Below are 16,901 nucleotides of genomic sequence, written 5' to 3' on the forward strand. Positions count from 1 at the left end.
CTGATGAAGATGAACACATGGGGTACCCATACATTAGTGATAGGTCTTCTACATTTTATGTGGCTATGACAAGTATCTAGGTTCTAAATGGTTGTATGATTTAAAAGAAAATAGGATGATCACATGGTATAACCTAGGGTTTAGGTTAGTGGTAATTTAGGGTTCAAATGGATTAGTGGAGCTAGGGTTCCTAATGAATTAGGGTTTTAGAATTCCACATAAAATTATGAGGTTGTGTTCTTTATTGAATATGGAACTAGGTTTTCCTAATTGTGATGCAATTCTTTATGTAACCATTTGATTATGGAGTTGAAGTTGTTAAAAACTTTGAATTGAAAATAATATTGGACTATGGCATTTTATTATTTTTAAAGAATCAATAATTAAGATAATTGTTAATTAGGGTTTAAATCCCTCTAATAAGGATTTAATAACAAATAAAGAAAATTTAGTTTTCAGGTTTTCTTTATTTGTTTACTGGTTTTTATTTATTTCAGAACTTTTCTTAATTATTGAATTTTAATTGAATTTTGAATTAAAATAAAAGACTTAATTAATAGGTATTTAAGTAATTAGATTTTTGTTTAAAATAAAAATTTCATATTATATTTTTATTGGATAGGATTTTCTTTTATAAGAATTTTGATATCTTATTTTCATTTTTCTAAGTTCATATGAATTTCCTACAAATTTGCAAAGTTTCGGATATTAATGGAATTTGAATTTGAAATGAAATGGTTAAACACACCCGGGCTAGTCTACACATAGACACCGACCGGTGGGCCTTAGCCATGTCAGCTGCCACGTGGTGCCGATGTGGCAACCATGTGCTCTGCCGGCGGCCAGTGGTGGACGTCGCCGGCGATACAGGGTTCCCGCGGGGCCGTATGGATGTGCGTCGGAAAGAGGACAACGAGGCGAACACGATGGTGGTGGCGCCGCTCCAAATTGGTCACCGGAGCATGCACGGCGGCGAGGGGCGGTGGCAGTGCTCACGGGCTAACGACGCGGCGGTGCTACGGCATGCAATCGAACGATCCAAGTACTCCTCGAGGTTCAGTAGCTCACCAGGAGCACGATGAGCTTGGTGGCGAGGCGAGAGGAGGTCGCAGTCGCCGGGATTGCTCGATGCCGGCGTCGGAGAAGACGACCTGGCGCGGTCGATGGGAGGCGCGTCAGCTCGATTCCTCGCGTACGGTGACCATGTCGAGGACGGCGGTCCCAACGGTGCGCACGGCGAGGCCTGGGGCTTCCCCAATCGACGGCGGTAGTCGGGGTCCGAGCGCGTTAGGGTTTCGGTTTGGGAAGGAATTGGGCGAAGAGAGGGGAATTGGAGGTTCTCTATGCCTTTTATAGGTGCTCCGACGTGTGCTGGCGGTCAGCAACAGCGGCGGCGGCCGCGGGAAGTGGCGTTGGCGTCGCGGTGGCGAGCTCCCGCGCGTCCAGTGACGAAGACGAAGACGACGACGTCTCCTCGTCTTTATCCACGCGAAACGGTAGCTGGGCCGCGATGGGCTGTGCTGGGCTGGGGCTGCTGAGCCGTTTGGCGGGCTACACGGCCAGGTAAGGTCCAGGTAAGTCTTTTTCCTCTCCTTTTCTTTTTTCTGTTTTTATTTCTTGTTTTCAATTCTGGTTTTAATTCAAATTTGAATTCTTGTCTGTTTTGCAGGTTTTTTACAATTTGGTTTTCATGAGGTCTAATACAAGGATCATTGTATTACTGTGTTGTTTTTGAATAAACATGAATATATGTGAGCCTTGTTGCAATTTTTAATTAGACAAGAATTTAGGTATTCATTTTAATTTTTTTTCTCATTCGTAATATAACTCCCTGTTGGATAATTAGAGTTGATGATTCTTATTCCAAATGTTTAGGAAGTTATTTATTAGGACTTGGCTTCATATTGGAGGAATTGGTCAATTGCACATGATTTTATGTGAGCTCAATTGTATTAGGGTTTTATAGTTTCTATCATAACCCCCTTATTAAGGTTAATACTATCATTATATTTGAAAGTATCTAAGTAGTTATTGTTTCCATCATGGTTTATCTGGTTACAAAGATAATGGGTTGATCACTACACATATGGTTTAATTATAGGACTTAGCATTAGGTGCTCTTATGTTTTAATTGAAGCATAGGATTTAATTAATGAACCATTAGAGTTCAAATGCTATTTACCTAATGACACATGGGTTGGATCTCAAATATGGTTTAGGTTTCTTAGTTATAATCACTTAAGTGATACACAAACTAGAGTTGAGATATAATTCTAGGTTGTAGATATGAGATGATACCATATTGCATTGACTAGGTTTACTCTCCCCAATGCATGATAAAAATGGTTACTTGCTTAATATTTCATGTGCTTCTTTAGTTACTAAGGATCTATGAATTGGTTTTATCTTCTACCAATATACTTCTTTTATTATCCTTAATTTATCATTTAGAGTAACTAAAATGTTTATGGTTCTTTTTATAGTTAACTTTGGTTATAAGGATGAATGGTTTCTCACACTACCTTAAATATAGGGTTTATCTTATGGCTTATTCTTCTATTTCCCCAAAGCATGATCATGGCATCATCATGAGCAACTTATTCTTAATGTTTATCTTCTACTCCCAATTCTTATTTTGGAATGGATTATTCTAGGTTTCTACTCAAGGAATGATGATGTGATTAACTAAATATGTGGTTTGCCTAAAAATTCTACCTTGCTAGCTTCTGTAGCTTGTCCTTCAGGAAATCTGATAAACCTGCATCTTGTGGCATGCCTCCACCTCCTAGCTGCTTCATCTTGATCCTAACTATTTTATGGAGTGGCTCAATGTGTTGGTCTTCTTGCATCAAGGTGCAAGATGATGAAATGGATGAAGTGTGAGGCTCCTTTTATAGGTTTGGGCATGCTCTAGTAACATGACACATGGGTGGATGACTCTTGCTTTCATTTGATGAGTAAGGTGCTTGGTTGTCATGCTCTCATCCATAGCAATCCTTTAAGCATGAGGTGGCATAGCTTAGGATTCAAGCTATGTAGATATTTTCATCCTATGTGGCATTGAGATTATCCTCTCATGTGATTTATTTTTGGATAGCCAAGTGGCTTTTATTACTAAATATCTTGTGAATGATTTTATGCTTGTGGTTGAGTCACTATATCATATGTGATTGTATTTATATTATTATTGGGATCAAAATGTCAAAGATAAGGATTATACCCCAATTTTGAATGGTGATGTTTGATTTCACCGAGGCATGATCATATGAGTTTCAAAATACTCATAGTTTATTTTATTCAAATAGTTTGAACTATAATTCGTAATGTAAACGAATTTAGTTTTGTGATATTCCACATATTTAATAAGTTATGATTGAAATCAGAAGGTGTGGCTTTTATGCACTTAGGTCCTTGTGTTTTGCTATATTTGGTATTTAGTTTTAAAGTGAATTCACCTCAAGGTAGTTGCTTAACTTTTAAGTGTTAATAATTTAGAGTGTGCTTCTTATCTCTTTAATGATTATATACCTCTCCCATCTCTAGGGTTTAATGATAAACTTTTGTTGGTGTTAAGTTCAAGAATTACCATGAGGTTCATGGTAAGAACATGGGTTAGTTTAAGACATGGAAAAGATAAGTGAAGAATGGGTTCTCCATTATTGTTACTTGATTTCCAATTGAATAGATGTTCTTATGTTATGGCAAGGAATACCATGTTATGATCTTTTATAAGATCAAGTAGTTGATCCTTGATTAAAGGGTTGTTGTGTTAGTTTTAATTCCATTTGATCTAACCCCTTAGATCAAATTATCTCTACCCAAAACAAGGTTTTAGCAAAGTCACATTGATAGCGCTTGACTTGATGAGCTACTTCAATTCCACCAAGGTCAAGTGAAACTTCAGTTACTGTGACTGTTTTACTTTAAGGCGCGAAAATTCCCCAGATTTTCTATGCATGAATGCAATGCACACATATGTTTCCTCTATTTTGTAACCCCAATACCTGGGATATTATAGTTACTTTACAATTTTTTTCTTATCTCACAGATAAATATTTTAAACAGATGATCTAAACTGTTTTTTTAGATATTAAGTTTATTGTTTCAAATTTTAGGAATTTTTATATTTTTGAAAATGTTTGAATAAAGTGGCTATGTTTTTTTAATAAAAAGCTACTACCTCCGCTTCGGTTTAATATGCACGCACGCAGTTTAAGATAAATTTTAACCATTGATTTGGTTAACAAATTATAACTTTTATGTCTACAAAATTTATATTATTAGATTCGTATGCAAAAAACTTTCCAATGATATAGTTTTTATGATATATATTTCATATTTTATTGACTAAAATAATGATCAAATTAATTTATTAAACTACGTGTGCGTCTGTTAAACTGAGACGGAGGGAGTAATTGATAGACGTGGACACCGCATCATTACTGACATGTGGACCCTGCCATCAGATTTGTTATTAATTAGCTTAATCCTAGATTTAGGCCTCCCATTACATATATGTGGGCTTTGTAAAGAACTTAATCCTAGATATGAACCTTTGTATAACGCATTACACGGATAATCGATTTGGTTTGTACAAATAACTCGTAAATTCAGTAGTTCGTGCACCCGAGATGGCAACGGTTAGTGATTTTTGCAAATTTTCCCAACATCCCACCCAATTGCCCAGAAACTAAGAGCATCTCCAGCCGCGTCCCCCAAAGCGTCCTCCAAACCACGCCGGATTGAGCATTTGGGGGACGTGTTTTGTTCGTGCCGCGTTTGGGGGACGTCGCTCCCCAGCCGCGTCCCCCAAACGCCGCCCCCAAACATTTAAAATACTTCTTTTTAACACATAACCATTTATCAAATATAGCATATGAATAAAAATGTTTGCGAGGATTGTTTTCAAATTAAATTACAACAAACAATAAAACAACTAAACAAATATAATAAATAGGGCTAGATGCTAGATCAAGGTGCCACAATATTTCCTTTGATCCTCCACAAATGCTCAACGAGATCAGCTTGAAGTTGATCATGAAAATTGTTGTCACGGATCTCTGCGTGCATGGCGAGAAAATCAGCAAAATCTGCAGACAACTCATGATCAACCTCCGCAAGAGGGCCCTGACACTCATAGGGACCAACATGTGTCCTGGCATGATTCTTGCGGTCATCTTCGATGATCATATTGTGCATGATCACACAAGCCTGCATCACCTCCCACACTGCAATATCCATGACGCCCTTTGTATATACCTTGCCAAGCAAACGGGCAGTTCTTCCATGCCCAGTGCATGCAATCGATGCTTTCAAGCATTCCAGGGAATCCTCTGGCAGCATTTTGTGCCATGATCCTTGCAGTCTCTTCCTCAGTTGGCCCTCTCAAGTACTATTTGCCAAACTTTCCCACCACAGCTCGACAAAATTTGTACATGCACTCAATGGCAGTAGACTCACTCATGCGAAGGTAGTCGTCCTGTGTATCGGCAGGTGCTCCGTATGCAAGCATCCTCATGGCGGCGGTGCACTTCTGAATGGACGAGAACCCGACAACGCCTACATCGTCGAGCTTGAGCTTGAAGTAGGGGTCGAACTCTCGAACGCCGTGGAGGATATTCATGAACAGGCCCTTGCTCATCCTGTACCGGCGCCGAAAATTGTCTTCATGTGTTGCACTGTCTGCAAAGTAGTCGTTGTGCAACATGGTATGCCCCTCCATCCTCTGCCGGGGCTTGGACTTCCTTCTCACCCGCCTTGATCCTCCGCGGCGCGGCCTCTTCCTCTTCCCCGCCTCAGCGTCAACCATGTCCTGGAGGGACGCGATGATTAGCAAATGTCCCCGCAGGTCGTCATCGAAGGCTTGCTCGTCCTCCAGCAGCAGGGCAAGCATCTCATCGTCACTGTCCATGGCTAAAGCAAAATCAATGGTTAAAATTGCACCGAGGCAGATGACGCAACGAACAGCGGCCAATCGCGCCTACCTGGCAAGTCGTCGAGCACCTTGTGTGCGTGAAGGTGGGGCGGATTTGACCGCGCGTTCTGGGACGCGCTGGCGAAGCGGCGGCGGCGGCACGACCGGCGGGAGCCCCAGCCGCGACGACGGTGCCGACTCTCAGCAGAGATCAGACGTCCAAACTGGAAATCCAGCGGTGGCGGAAGGGTGGGAGGCGCGGGAAGGAAGGAGCGACGAGAAAAAAGGCGCGACCAACGGTTTATGCAAATAGTTGCCAACATGTGGGAGCCCGCCTCACTTTTCGTTGTGTCCGGCGTGCCCGGAGCGTTCCTTATGGGACGGGGACGGGCTCGGGAGGCCGGACACCGTATCGGATCGCGCCGGACAAAAATGGGCTTTGGGGGCCACGGCTAGAACGGTTTTTTTTATCCGGCGCGCCCCAAATTACTTTGGGGACGCTTTGGGAAACGCGGCTGAAGATGCTCTAAAACCAAAACGTTTAATGTAAACTCACGCGAAATTTCTTCTTCATTACCGTGCCGCATACCCGACGAAATCTCATCCGCTAGCGACAGCTTTGAGGTTTGACTTGATGGAAGCGCCGTCCGTCCGGCACGGCGGACAGATGGATGGACATACGAAACCGGTGCCCCTCGTTTCCCTTGTCTGCAAGTACAGGACGGACGCATTAAAACGGTGCAGTGGAAGGATGAATATTTTCTCACCGGGCTTCGTCATGTCTATCGTTAGCTTCTGCTGGATGTACTTTGCTGCCCGTTATTTCGCCCTTAACACGAACAGTGCTAATTATGTTAGACTGTTGTTAGTCCACTCCGGCTTTTCGAACTCACTCGTTTTCATCAAGTTAAAAGAGAAGAAACCCCCCACAGTTCGCAGCAAATCACCATCCATCTGAACAAAAACCCCCTAAAATAAAAAAAGTCAACACAAGTATAAACTGAAATAGGGCAACGTTTGCAAGTCCCCACAAAAAAAATACACCTGCAGCATTGAAGCAAGATCTGCAGCCGACGCCCATCTCATTCGTGGGTTCGCAACAAAACCCACAAGAGGTTTGCAGCATGCGAGAAGTGCCCATGCAACATTGAAAATCTGCGAAAAAGCTAACCTTGATTTTGACCTCTGATCTCGCCGCCCGGGAGCGAATCCGGCTCGCCAGAGGCCCGTCGGTGATGGACCGGGCTAGCCCATACCCGTTACCATATTCCTTGTTGTCTTTCGAGTAGCTTGGCGCGATAGAGGACAAGCTTCACACCAACATCCTTGGCAGGAGGTCTTTCCCTAGAGGTAGGCGGCGGAGGAGCATGGGGGAGGGATGGAGAGCCCGGAGACAAGGCAATGGAGGAGCACTGGTCTACAACTTTGTTTCGCGAGAACCCAACATTTTTTGTATACTGCGCGAAAAAACGAAAAAAAAAATGTTTCTAGCACCAAATTTTGTCTTCTTATAGCTGACACAAAAAAACCGATTTTTCATGAAATGACTTTGAGAGCACACACAAAACAGGATGTGCGCGGGGCATTTTTGGTCAGAATTTTTAACAGTTTGAAATGTGTATAAACTCATTTAAAAGAGAGGAAATAGGATAAGAGAGTGGGAGACGGGTTGAGAGCGACCGAATTGTATCATTTTCGAAAAACAAATCACCCATTTATTTTTATTTTCAGGGGTTCTTTGCGCTGCTCTAGATGATCGGTTGAATTTCTCGCAAAGAAAAAAACAAACACAAGGTCGTTTTCGTAGCTTTACTGGTCTTTCTACTTTTGCATCTAGATGTTGGTTAGTAAGTACGCGTTTTTGAATCGGCTCGCACGATTTTCCATTGTTATCCGCATTGCGGAGAGGAAAGTATACCGAGTATGTTTTAACTGACTACAGTAGTTTACGACCACACGCACAGGGTGAGTGGATCGGGATTCGGGAAACAGTGAGCAGCGAAGCAGTACCGACCGACGCGGTGGCTAGAATAGACCCAGGGTGCGGGCGGAGGCGTTTCCCACCCATCCCGAATAAATCCATCCATCCGTCCACCATTACGGCATCGACCAACCACTCCCCCTCCCCAGCGAGCAACACAACACAACCGAACCAATACAGCCCCGCCCAAAATCCAAGCGGCAGCGCGCACACGCTCCAGCTGACCAGCTCCCTCTCCGCTTCAAAGCCTCGCCAGTCGCCACAGCACAATCCAAACGCCAGCCAAGCCAACCACCACCGCCCCGCTCCAGGCTCCCAGCTCCCCGGATCTGCCGCCCGACAAACGGCGATGCGCGGCCGGTGATCAGCCTGCAACGGAGAGCACGGGGACGCGCAAGAGGATCGATGAAGTGCAAGCTCCACCCGTACGCGAACGCGGTCGGCGTCTGCGCGCCCTGCCTCCGCGACCGCCTGCTCGTGCTCGCCGCCGAGCGCGACCGGGCGGGCGCCACCGCCGCCTGCAGCAGCAGCGGCGCCAGCAGCCAGGCCAGCTCGCCCACGCGCGGCCGCTCCGCGTCGCCGTACGCAGCGACCGCCGCCGCCCCGCAGCAGCAGCACCGGCGCTCCGACGCCTGCGCGTACGCCTCGTCCCGCCACGGCCACAGCCACCGGCCGGAGCTCCTCTTCTTCAGCACGCCGCAGGTAGGGCCCTCCACGCGCGCGGCGGACGACGAGCCCGGCGGGGGCGAGCGGAAGAAGTCCGCCCACCGGCGGCGCTCCTTCCTGGCGGCGCTCTTCGGGGCCGGCCGGCGCCGCGCGCGGCAGCAAGAGGTGTCGGCGGTGCACGAGGATCGGAGCAGGAAGGAGGAGGACGACCCTCCGCGGCGGTCCACCTCGTGGCTGTCGGCCATAGTGCGGCGCAAGCGGAGGCCGGCGTCGTCGCTGCCGCGGCCGCTGGACGAGGAGCCCGGGTCGCCCGTGGGCAGCACCAGCAGCAGCTGGTGGTTCCCCTCGCCGTCCCCGGCCAGGCACCACCAGCACCAGCAGCACCGCCGCGGCCGGCCCGGCGGATCGGCCGCCAGCGGGGACGGGATCTCGGGCTTCGCGGTGTGCCTCAGCCCGCTCGTCCGCCCCAGCAGCGGCGGCCGCCGGCGCTGCCAGCCGTCGGACGCGTCGTCGCAGGGCGAGGCCCACCGGCGGCACATGTCGGCAGGCGGCGCCACGTCGTTCGATCGCAACACCTCCCGGAAGCTCGCCGACATGGGCAGGTTCCGATGACTTCCGCCGGCCGCCAAATCGCTAGTCCTCTTTTCTCCGTCAAAATTAGCCGTCGTTACTCCGCAAAATTGACCTTTTCGGCTGATCCCGTCGTCGGCGACGACGATGATGCTACGCTTGTCACTACTCGGAGATAGACAAAAATTAAATGAGGGTCGAATCGGCTCGTTTTGTTATTTTGATTTCTTGTGTGAATGGGAGCGGCGCACAGCTCACCTCAGCTAGCTTGTGTCAATTACGACCAGCTCAGCTCAGCTCATTATTACTTTTGTTTGAACTTGAACGCTTGATCGCTGACTTCTGACCTACGACTTCAATTTTGTTCCTCTCTGCCCACCATCCCATCTGTCTACGTGCAGCTCTATTGCTTCGAGAACTCGTGGCACTCTGCCTCCTGCTGCTACTACTAGTATGTCTTAATGTTTCGAATTCTTGGGCGATGAGCAACGTGTACACTGCCCTGCCAGCGGCATTGTTTAGTTCATGAGCAAGACAAAGAAGCTTCTCCCTGGCAATGCTTGTGTCAGCTGTGTAACATGCATCAGACATGTATAGCAACCACACTTGTGGCTCCGACGGCCGCTCCTCTCCGACGTGGATGTCATCTTCTGCCAATGCAAAACATGAAACTGTTTGGTTGCCACTCCTCTGAAAATTTTAGTGTCACGAAGGGAGAGTATAAAATCTTGTCCTGGCCATTGGGAATTGAGATGGCATCAAGCTTTAGGAGCTGAGAGAAGCTCGAGATGATGAACGAGCGCGCATGCGTTGCCGGCGGTGGGATCATCATGAGCATAAACAGGATGGAAAAGAAAACAACTGAGATCAATGCCTCGCGTTGGCCGCACGGCACATGCACCCAAATTGCCATGATCATACTCACATAACGAACAAAAAGAACCAAATTTCCCTTGCCTCCTCGACGTGGCGCCCCTGGCTACAACCATGCTCCCAGATACTACTACGTTCTACTCCAGGCAGCACAAAACACCACAAAGCGCGCGTCCCTTTCTAGTCTTTCCGTGTGACCACGAGTGCAAATTCCCACGCCTTCTTTGTCGAACAAGCGATGCCAAAAAGAGCCCGCGGAGCACGCTGCGGCATCGCTGATGACTGAACTGGTCCGAGAAATGGACCCAATACTCATCACAAAACAACTGCCAGTAAAAACAGACGACTGTCATCTCCTAGCCCGGCACCACACCACCATCCAGCCTAGCCCTCACTCACATTGTCGATTCAAGTGCTATGATAACACTACCAGCAAGGAGTAACAAAAGGTAGATCCAGCATCCAGGCAAAATAACAAGCGTGGCTACCCAGCAAGTAAAAGATCACAATCCTTCTTCCAATGAGTTTTATGCATGACCTGAGGTTAAGGTGCTGCTTTCCTTCAGTGCTATGGACACATGGACAGCGATGGCTGATTCACCCTAAACAAATAGACGACCAAAGATTTGACAGCATCTGAAAGCAAAAGATGACCCGGTCATACACATTTATGCACTCTCTCTGACAAGTGCCGATCATATTTAAAAACCATACGCGTAAAGTGTATAGTGTATTTTCTACACCCTGTCCAGGAAACATCGCCCTCAAGAAAATCAATGGGAAATGCCCAGCAACTTGCTGATCTCGTTAGGCTTTTATTTTCTTTTATTAGTATACTGGCATATAAGTCAACTATGCAGACAGTGTGCACTGGGCAAAACAGGTAAGTGCTCAGCTTTAGGGCGCTGAAAGAAACTTCCATCGAGCAGGAGAGGGCCTACTGCGAAACAATCACTAGTGGCTGGTGCTCGATGGCATGCTCGGAAATGGAGGTCGCTCCATTTTACAGGCTACCAAGTGTGAAAATCATTCGTCTAAAAGATCACTACGAAATAATGAAGTATAAATACAAGAGGCAGCCACCTTGTCGTGTCAAAAAGAATATATTATAGCTGCTGATTGCCATCTTTCCACACAGGGGAACCACCCTTCATACACACGCGAAAGTGGGGGGCCAGAATTCCTAGTTGGTGTTTGTCAGATACCAAATTTTAGGGGGACTACAAGCTAATCTATCAGTGGAGGTTCGACAGTGACGACAGTAGATGGCTCAAGCAAGCAGATTGGCAACTGTCGAAAGCTCTGCTCAGTGTCATGGTATAGTTAGTCAAAGAGGTGCAGCATCTTGATGTTGTCACTTGCCCCTTTGTTAGGTTGCAAACTTGATTCTTCAACATTATAAAGAATCAATCTAGGCGTCCCACCACTCGCAGTCCAAACTAAAATCCCTTCTCCATATGTAAAAGATTCAAGTGGTAAGCTTTCCTTCTGATTTAAGCAACACCTAATATGCATCTGATTAGCGTTCTAAGTGGTAGTTGCTAGGCAGGCGGGTGATGGTGTCTAGTCTCCGACTAGTGTTGAGTTAAGCGGATGCCTGGCGGTCTACATAGGTGAGCCTAGGCAGCCCAGTGTCCTGATTCCAACCAAAAGTACTAGCAGTGAAACACAGTTCAGACCAGGTGCTGACTAGCAATGGCCTATGGGTTTCAGTTTGCGTTGCTGCCAAGAGTTTACTGTGCCTAGATACATCCAAATTTAGACAAATACAAGACATCCATCACAGAACTTGTAACCATGAACAGAACGACGCAGCTGTGTAATATTTGGTAATCAGGTCCAGATTCGTTGACCTATATCAAGATGATTTTTATAGGGACTAAACAAAAACAATTGTGAAAAGCTACAACAGGTCTTTTAATTGGGACATACCTGACAGGCTTGGGCCTGTGGGTCAGGTCTCACAAGTGCTTCTCGTCGGCCTTTAGTGGGAAACAAAATGATGTCTACCATATCCATTGGCACAACAGAAGGGTAGCGGTGCTAAATGATTGGCATAACTCAGGGTGCTCTATGGGACCCATGTTTCACGTCGAGATCCATACTTCCATTTAGATCTGAAAGGCACTCACAAGATCGATGTTAGACAGATTTTGATACAGCACTAGGATACTTTGCTACAAAAAGAATCATAGAAAAACCAACTGGAAAACGGCAACAGGAAGCACAAGCAATGGCATGCAGGCACCAGTCTTCTGTAGTGTACAATTTAAATACGACACAAGAGAATTATAAACAAGACATAATTTCCATGAAAAAAGAGTAATCAAAATTTAACTCCACGATACCCTGCATGAAAAAAGTCAACGCCTACTATTCAAACTCATTTACAAATGCCTGTAAATAGGAAACAAGAAATGGGGTTAGGGGGTCTAAAGCTTGATTGACTCGCTCTGGCGTTTCAGTTTGCCTACATGATACTAAAGATTGATATCTGAAGAAAACTGGAGCACAAGGACTATTATGTCATATAGAAAAAGTAAACTACCACAAACATGCTTTCCCAACCACATACCCCGGATCACAAAATACTAGTAGACCTTCTTTTGAGAATAACAACAGATAATCGAACTTCTAAGGACATAGTCTTGGACTATTTATAGAATTCATCAGAGGATTATTCATGCAGGTCGTAGACAAGGAGAGAGGCGATAGAATGCAACAAGAATAATCACTTATGGGTCTGGATGAATATCCTAAATATTAGACATACCATAAAGAAGAAGCTTTAGCATTACTTGTTCAAGATCCTTTGCTTTAACTTCCACTTCTCTTCTCTCTTGCTCTCTTCCAATTATATTATAGAGCAAGTTTGAAGTATCAAGAAAGGCCCAATGTAGTTCCAGACTGCATAAGATACAAGAACCCTAAACAATCTTTGCAATCAAAACGAGGGGAAATGAAGGATGTGAAATCGAATAAGTTAAAATTGTAACAGACTACTCTAAATAGTGATGAAACAATGTTTTTTTGCAGTTGTTTCCAATGCTCAGACTACAAACAACAGCCCACCAACAACTCAACAGGAAACAGGTTCTGTTGACATCTAATAGCAACAAGCCATCGTGCATGGTAAGCATGTGATAAGCAGAGGGGTAATTCTTTTAGGAGGAAATACGTTCAAAAGTAATTGAAGTTCTAGTTTTGTCCAAACATAAAGTAGTTTGACTAAGTTTATAGAAAAATATATAAACATCTAGACCACTTATTAAGTTTCATCGGATTCATTATAAAGTATATTTTCTTACCATATTGATTGATGTTGTAGATATTAACATATATTTCTGTAAATATGGTCAAACTTAGAGACGTTTGACTTAGGACAAAACAAAAACTTAAATTATTTTGGAACATGAGTATTTTGCAGGATTAGCACATACCTTGCAACGCGAGTATTTACACAATCCAACATATGTAAGGATATACAAGAAAACAATGCCAAAATCTATGTCAGAAACTTGCCCATTGTTTTACCAATGCAAATGATGCTGCCTATGTTAAGTTTATGTACTACATTAACAACAATGTGTCGACTTCAAAATTATGCACTGCATACTACAAGTGTCCAAGGAAAGCTAGGAAAAAATCAATAAACTTAAACATAAAGATTTTGGGACAGCTTAGGAAACAGTACATCTGACTAGCAAAGTTTATACTAGCAGCTTACTGTTGACAAATTTCTCAAAAACACAAGCAAGTAGTACATATATAGGCACAAATTGAACAAAAAAATACACATAAAATATGCGAGCAATGTAGGGTTTTCCACCTTTATAATATGGCTCACACACTGCAATACCCATCAAGTAAGCTACCTTACTAAAACAGGGAAACAAGTTAACATGGACAAGCTTCCAAAAGGCTAAGGAAATTTATTATCCTTTAGTAGTAACCTCAGCGAGTTCAGTACTTGACATGAGATTATATAGATGACCGTTTGGACAAGTAGGATGCTCTAACAGAATGTGTATCCAATTAATTCATATATAACTTTGAATAAATTGGCTTGATAAAGTCTTACTAAAAGACATGCACGATGACGAGCAGCTGGACTTGCAGCAGATGCACTGTTTGGCACCAAAATGATCCCGAGTTGAACCGCTGAAGTTCATGTTCGTGCACCATGCACTGAGAATTAAGAAATGGTATTGAAGGATACAACCAGACAATATGTCATGTCCTTGAGTAGTAGTAAGTAGCCATCTAGCTAGATAGTTATGAACCAGCCAGCATAATGCTAGAAATTCTACAGAACAATATTACACATTTGTATCAGTCTATGCAGTCCATCAGTGAGTTGGTCTCATGTAAATTCAAAGGCACCAACCAACTTTCATGTTCATTAATCCTTGGCGATTTTACAGAAATTATCGACACTCATGACATTTCAGCAGGTTGTGAAAAAACCTGATTGCTGCCATGCCCTAGCTCACTGTTATTCAATTCATCTGTATCTGAACCAGGGTCTTCTATGGATCCTTGGACATCACTTTCTTTTGAAGAAGGTAGTAAAGCAGCATTTTTCTTGTAGCTCCATACGAGCATTGAAATTTGGTCCTGTGGCGTTATAAGCCCTTCCTCTCTAATGCAGCTTCGTTGCTCTTCCAATGTCTGTGGATCTGTGAGTTTTATATACTCCATCAGAAACTTCTCATGGTCTGGGCGCCATCCACTTGGTAATGGTGTATAGTCGGGGTCAGGAACCATGGACATCCTTGTATACTGAAGTCCATCAACTGAGTCCACAAGACCCATTCTCAGCAAATTGGTGTATTCTGGTGACTGCCCTTTCTTATCCTTCAATGGTCGACTAAGATTCCTTGATGCAATCTTATAAACCTTTGCCCTTGAGCGCAGCTTATACTTGGCAGCATATAACTTTGCCAAGGACCCCCTTATAATGTAAGAGCAAAAGTTGACAACCTTTTTGCGGTTATCAGCGTAGCGATACCATTCTGCCATCGTCATCAAAAGCTTATTCATCTGTGAGTTTGTGTGGGCCTGTGTGGCATGGAACATCCTGAAGCATGGCTGTGGGTCTGGTTCACGATCTCCCTTCAAAAACTCTAGCTTCCGGAACTGCCTGATGCACTGCTTCAAACTGGCTGTAACCGAGAGCAGAGTACCAACCCCCTTCTCACTAATGATCTTGCCTCCAGTGGCTGTGTAACGGAGGGTTGGGTACACAACACGACGACACAGGACATGATCGAGGAACATGATCCCTTTAGTGATGTGCTCAATTGGGAGGGTCTCATTGTCAAGCTTGATCCTGAACCGCTGGTCGCAGAACTCAATGAGCTGCTTCCGGATCACTGCAGCGTCGGCTCTAGGGCCCCTAACCCCAATCAGGAAATGCCCACCAAAGCGAATGTAATCCACCTTCCTTGTTTTGTCAGGCCCGCTCGTGGGAACAAACTCCGGCCATGATGTATTCCCCTGCTCGATGCCATCCTCCCCTCCCACGACATCGGACTTGGACGGCTTGTAAAACTCCTTGATCTTCTCATCCATCCATTTATCAAACTCATCCAGGCACACATTGGCGAGCAACGGGCTGAGCACCCCACAATGCCCCCAATCCGGCTGGGTCAGCGCCTCCTCCGGTGCGAACCCAAAGAAGGTCTGCAGCCAGTAGGGGTCAGGCTTCGGCTCCCCTTCCGGCAGCACCTTCTTTTTCTGGTACTTCCTCTTCTTCTTCTTCTTCGATGCATCATCGTCACCCGGCCTTGCTGTCACCACTGGAGTAAGCAGCGCGGAGCGGACCAAATCGACAACCTTCTTGTCGCGCACATCACGGATGAGCGCGCCGACCACGAGCGCAGGGTCAGGGGAGTCGAGCAGCGGGGACAGATCCCCCCTGATGTACCAGAGGTAGGGCGCCCAGGTCCGGCGGATGCTGCGGAGCGCGGCGTGCGGGGACCGGCCGGGGCGGAAGGCGAAGGACTTGGGCGAGAAGCGCGACTCGTAGACGGGCTCGAGCAGCAGCAGGAGCAGCTCCTGCACGACGCGGTCCTGGAAGGGGGCCGGGCCCGGGGTGGTGAGGAGGGCGCGGAGCTTGCGCTTGGAGAGCGTGCTGGGGTCCGGGGAGGCCGCGGCGCGCGGGGACTGGAGGTAGGGGGTGAGGCGGTTGCCGAAGCGGAAGCGGGCGTCGATGACGGCGTTGCGGAGCGTGAGGAGGGAGGCGAGCGTGGAGGCCGGGATGGAGGAGCGGGGCAGGTAGGAGCCCGTCTCGTCGGCGTAGGCCTTCTGGTAGGCGAGCACCCAGAGCTCGAGGCGCGTGAGGAAGGGCGCGAGCGAGGGCGGGGGAGGCGGCGGCGCGGCGTCGTTGCCTGGTGCGGCGGCGCGGAAGGAGGAGACCCACAGCGACGCGGTGATGGAGACCGGGTCGTCGCGGAGGAGCTGCGCCGGGTCCAAGGGATTGCTTCCGACGCCGAGGCCGAGGCCGGTTCGAGCTGTGGTGGCGGCGGCGGCGTTGGGGTCGGCGACGAACTGGTGGCGGCGCGAGGAAGGCGGCGGCGGCCGCGGTGGGTGGTAGGCAAGGGAGGAGCAGGCGCGGAGGCGGAGGAGGGAGGAGAGGAGCGAGCGGCGGGGTGGAGGCATCGGGCGGAGGCGGCGCGGATGGGCAAAACCCTCGCGTCGCGCAGGCCGCCGGCGTCCTGGGTTTTGGCTGGGGAAGTGGACGCTGGTAGTGGAGGCGGCCACGGCCACGGCGGCGCGGCGAGGTTGGAGGGCTTCGGCCACGCTAACTGTCACAGCCCAATGGGCTTTGGAGCATCTTGCTATAGGACCTAGGAGACTGATGCCGAGACACACTGAAACCAGAAAGCTCTGAAT

The 16,901-nt window shown here is 46.7% G+C and overlaps 2 protein-coding genes across 2 annotated transcripts; one reads left to right on the plus strand and one right to left on the minus strand.

The window, feature by feature from the left end:
* The first annotated feature begins 8,300 nt into the window (after nt 1–8,300).
* On the plus strand, nt 8,301–9,173 carry LOC124705438. Its single transcript, XM_047237160.1, has 2 exons — nt 8,301–8,735; nt 8,766–9,173. The coding sequence occupies exons 1-2, from the start codon at nt 8,301–8,303 to the stop codon at nt 9,171–9,173; spliced, it is 843 nt and encodes a 280-aa protein (XP_047093116.1).
* Nucleotides 9,174–14,372: 5,199 nt separating this feature from the next.
* On the minus strand, nt 14,373–16,673 carry LOC124708927 (nuclear intron maturase 2, mitochondrial). The gene has a single exon (XM_047240568.1). The coding sequence runs from the start codon at nt 16,665–16,667 to the stop codon at nt 14,442–14,444; it is 2,226 nt and encodes a 741-aa protein (XP_047096524.1). The 5' UTR covers nt 16,668–16,673; the 3' UTR covers nt 14,373–14,441.
* Nucleotides 16,674–16,901: the final 228 nt, after the last annotated feature.

The sequence above is a fragment of the Lolium rigidum genome, chromosome 4 (assembly GCF_022539505.1).
Source record: "Lolium rigidum isolate FL_2022 chromosome 4, APGP_CSIRO_Lrig_0.1, whole genome shotgun sequence".
Classification (NCBI taxonomy): Eukaryota; Viridiplantae; Streptophyta; class Magnoliopsida; order Poales; family Poaceae; genus Lolium; species Lolium rigidum.

What these genes read in the sequence shown, in the direction of transcription:
- LOC124705438 (XM_047237160.1), top strand. Translation starts at nt 8,301, where the DNA reads ATGAAGTGCAAGCTCCACCCGTACGCGAACGCGGTCGGCGTCTGCGCG. An exon ending in GGCAGCAAGAGGTGTCGGCG is followed by an intron (nt 8,736 to 8,765) that starts GTGCACGAGGAT and finishes AGGAAGGAGGAG; the next exon opens with GACGACCCTCCGCGGCGGTC.
- LOC124708927 (XM_047240568.1), bottom strand. Translation starts at nt 16,667, where the DNA reads ATGCCTCCACCCCGCCGCTCGCTCCTCTCCTCCCTCCTCCGCCTCCGC.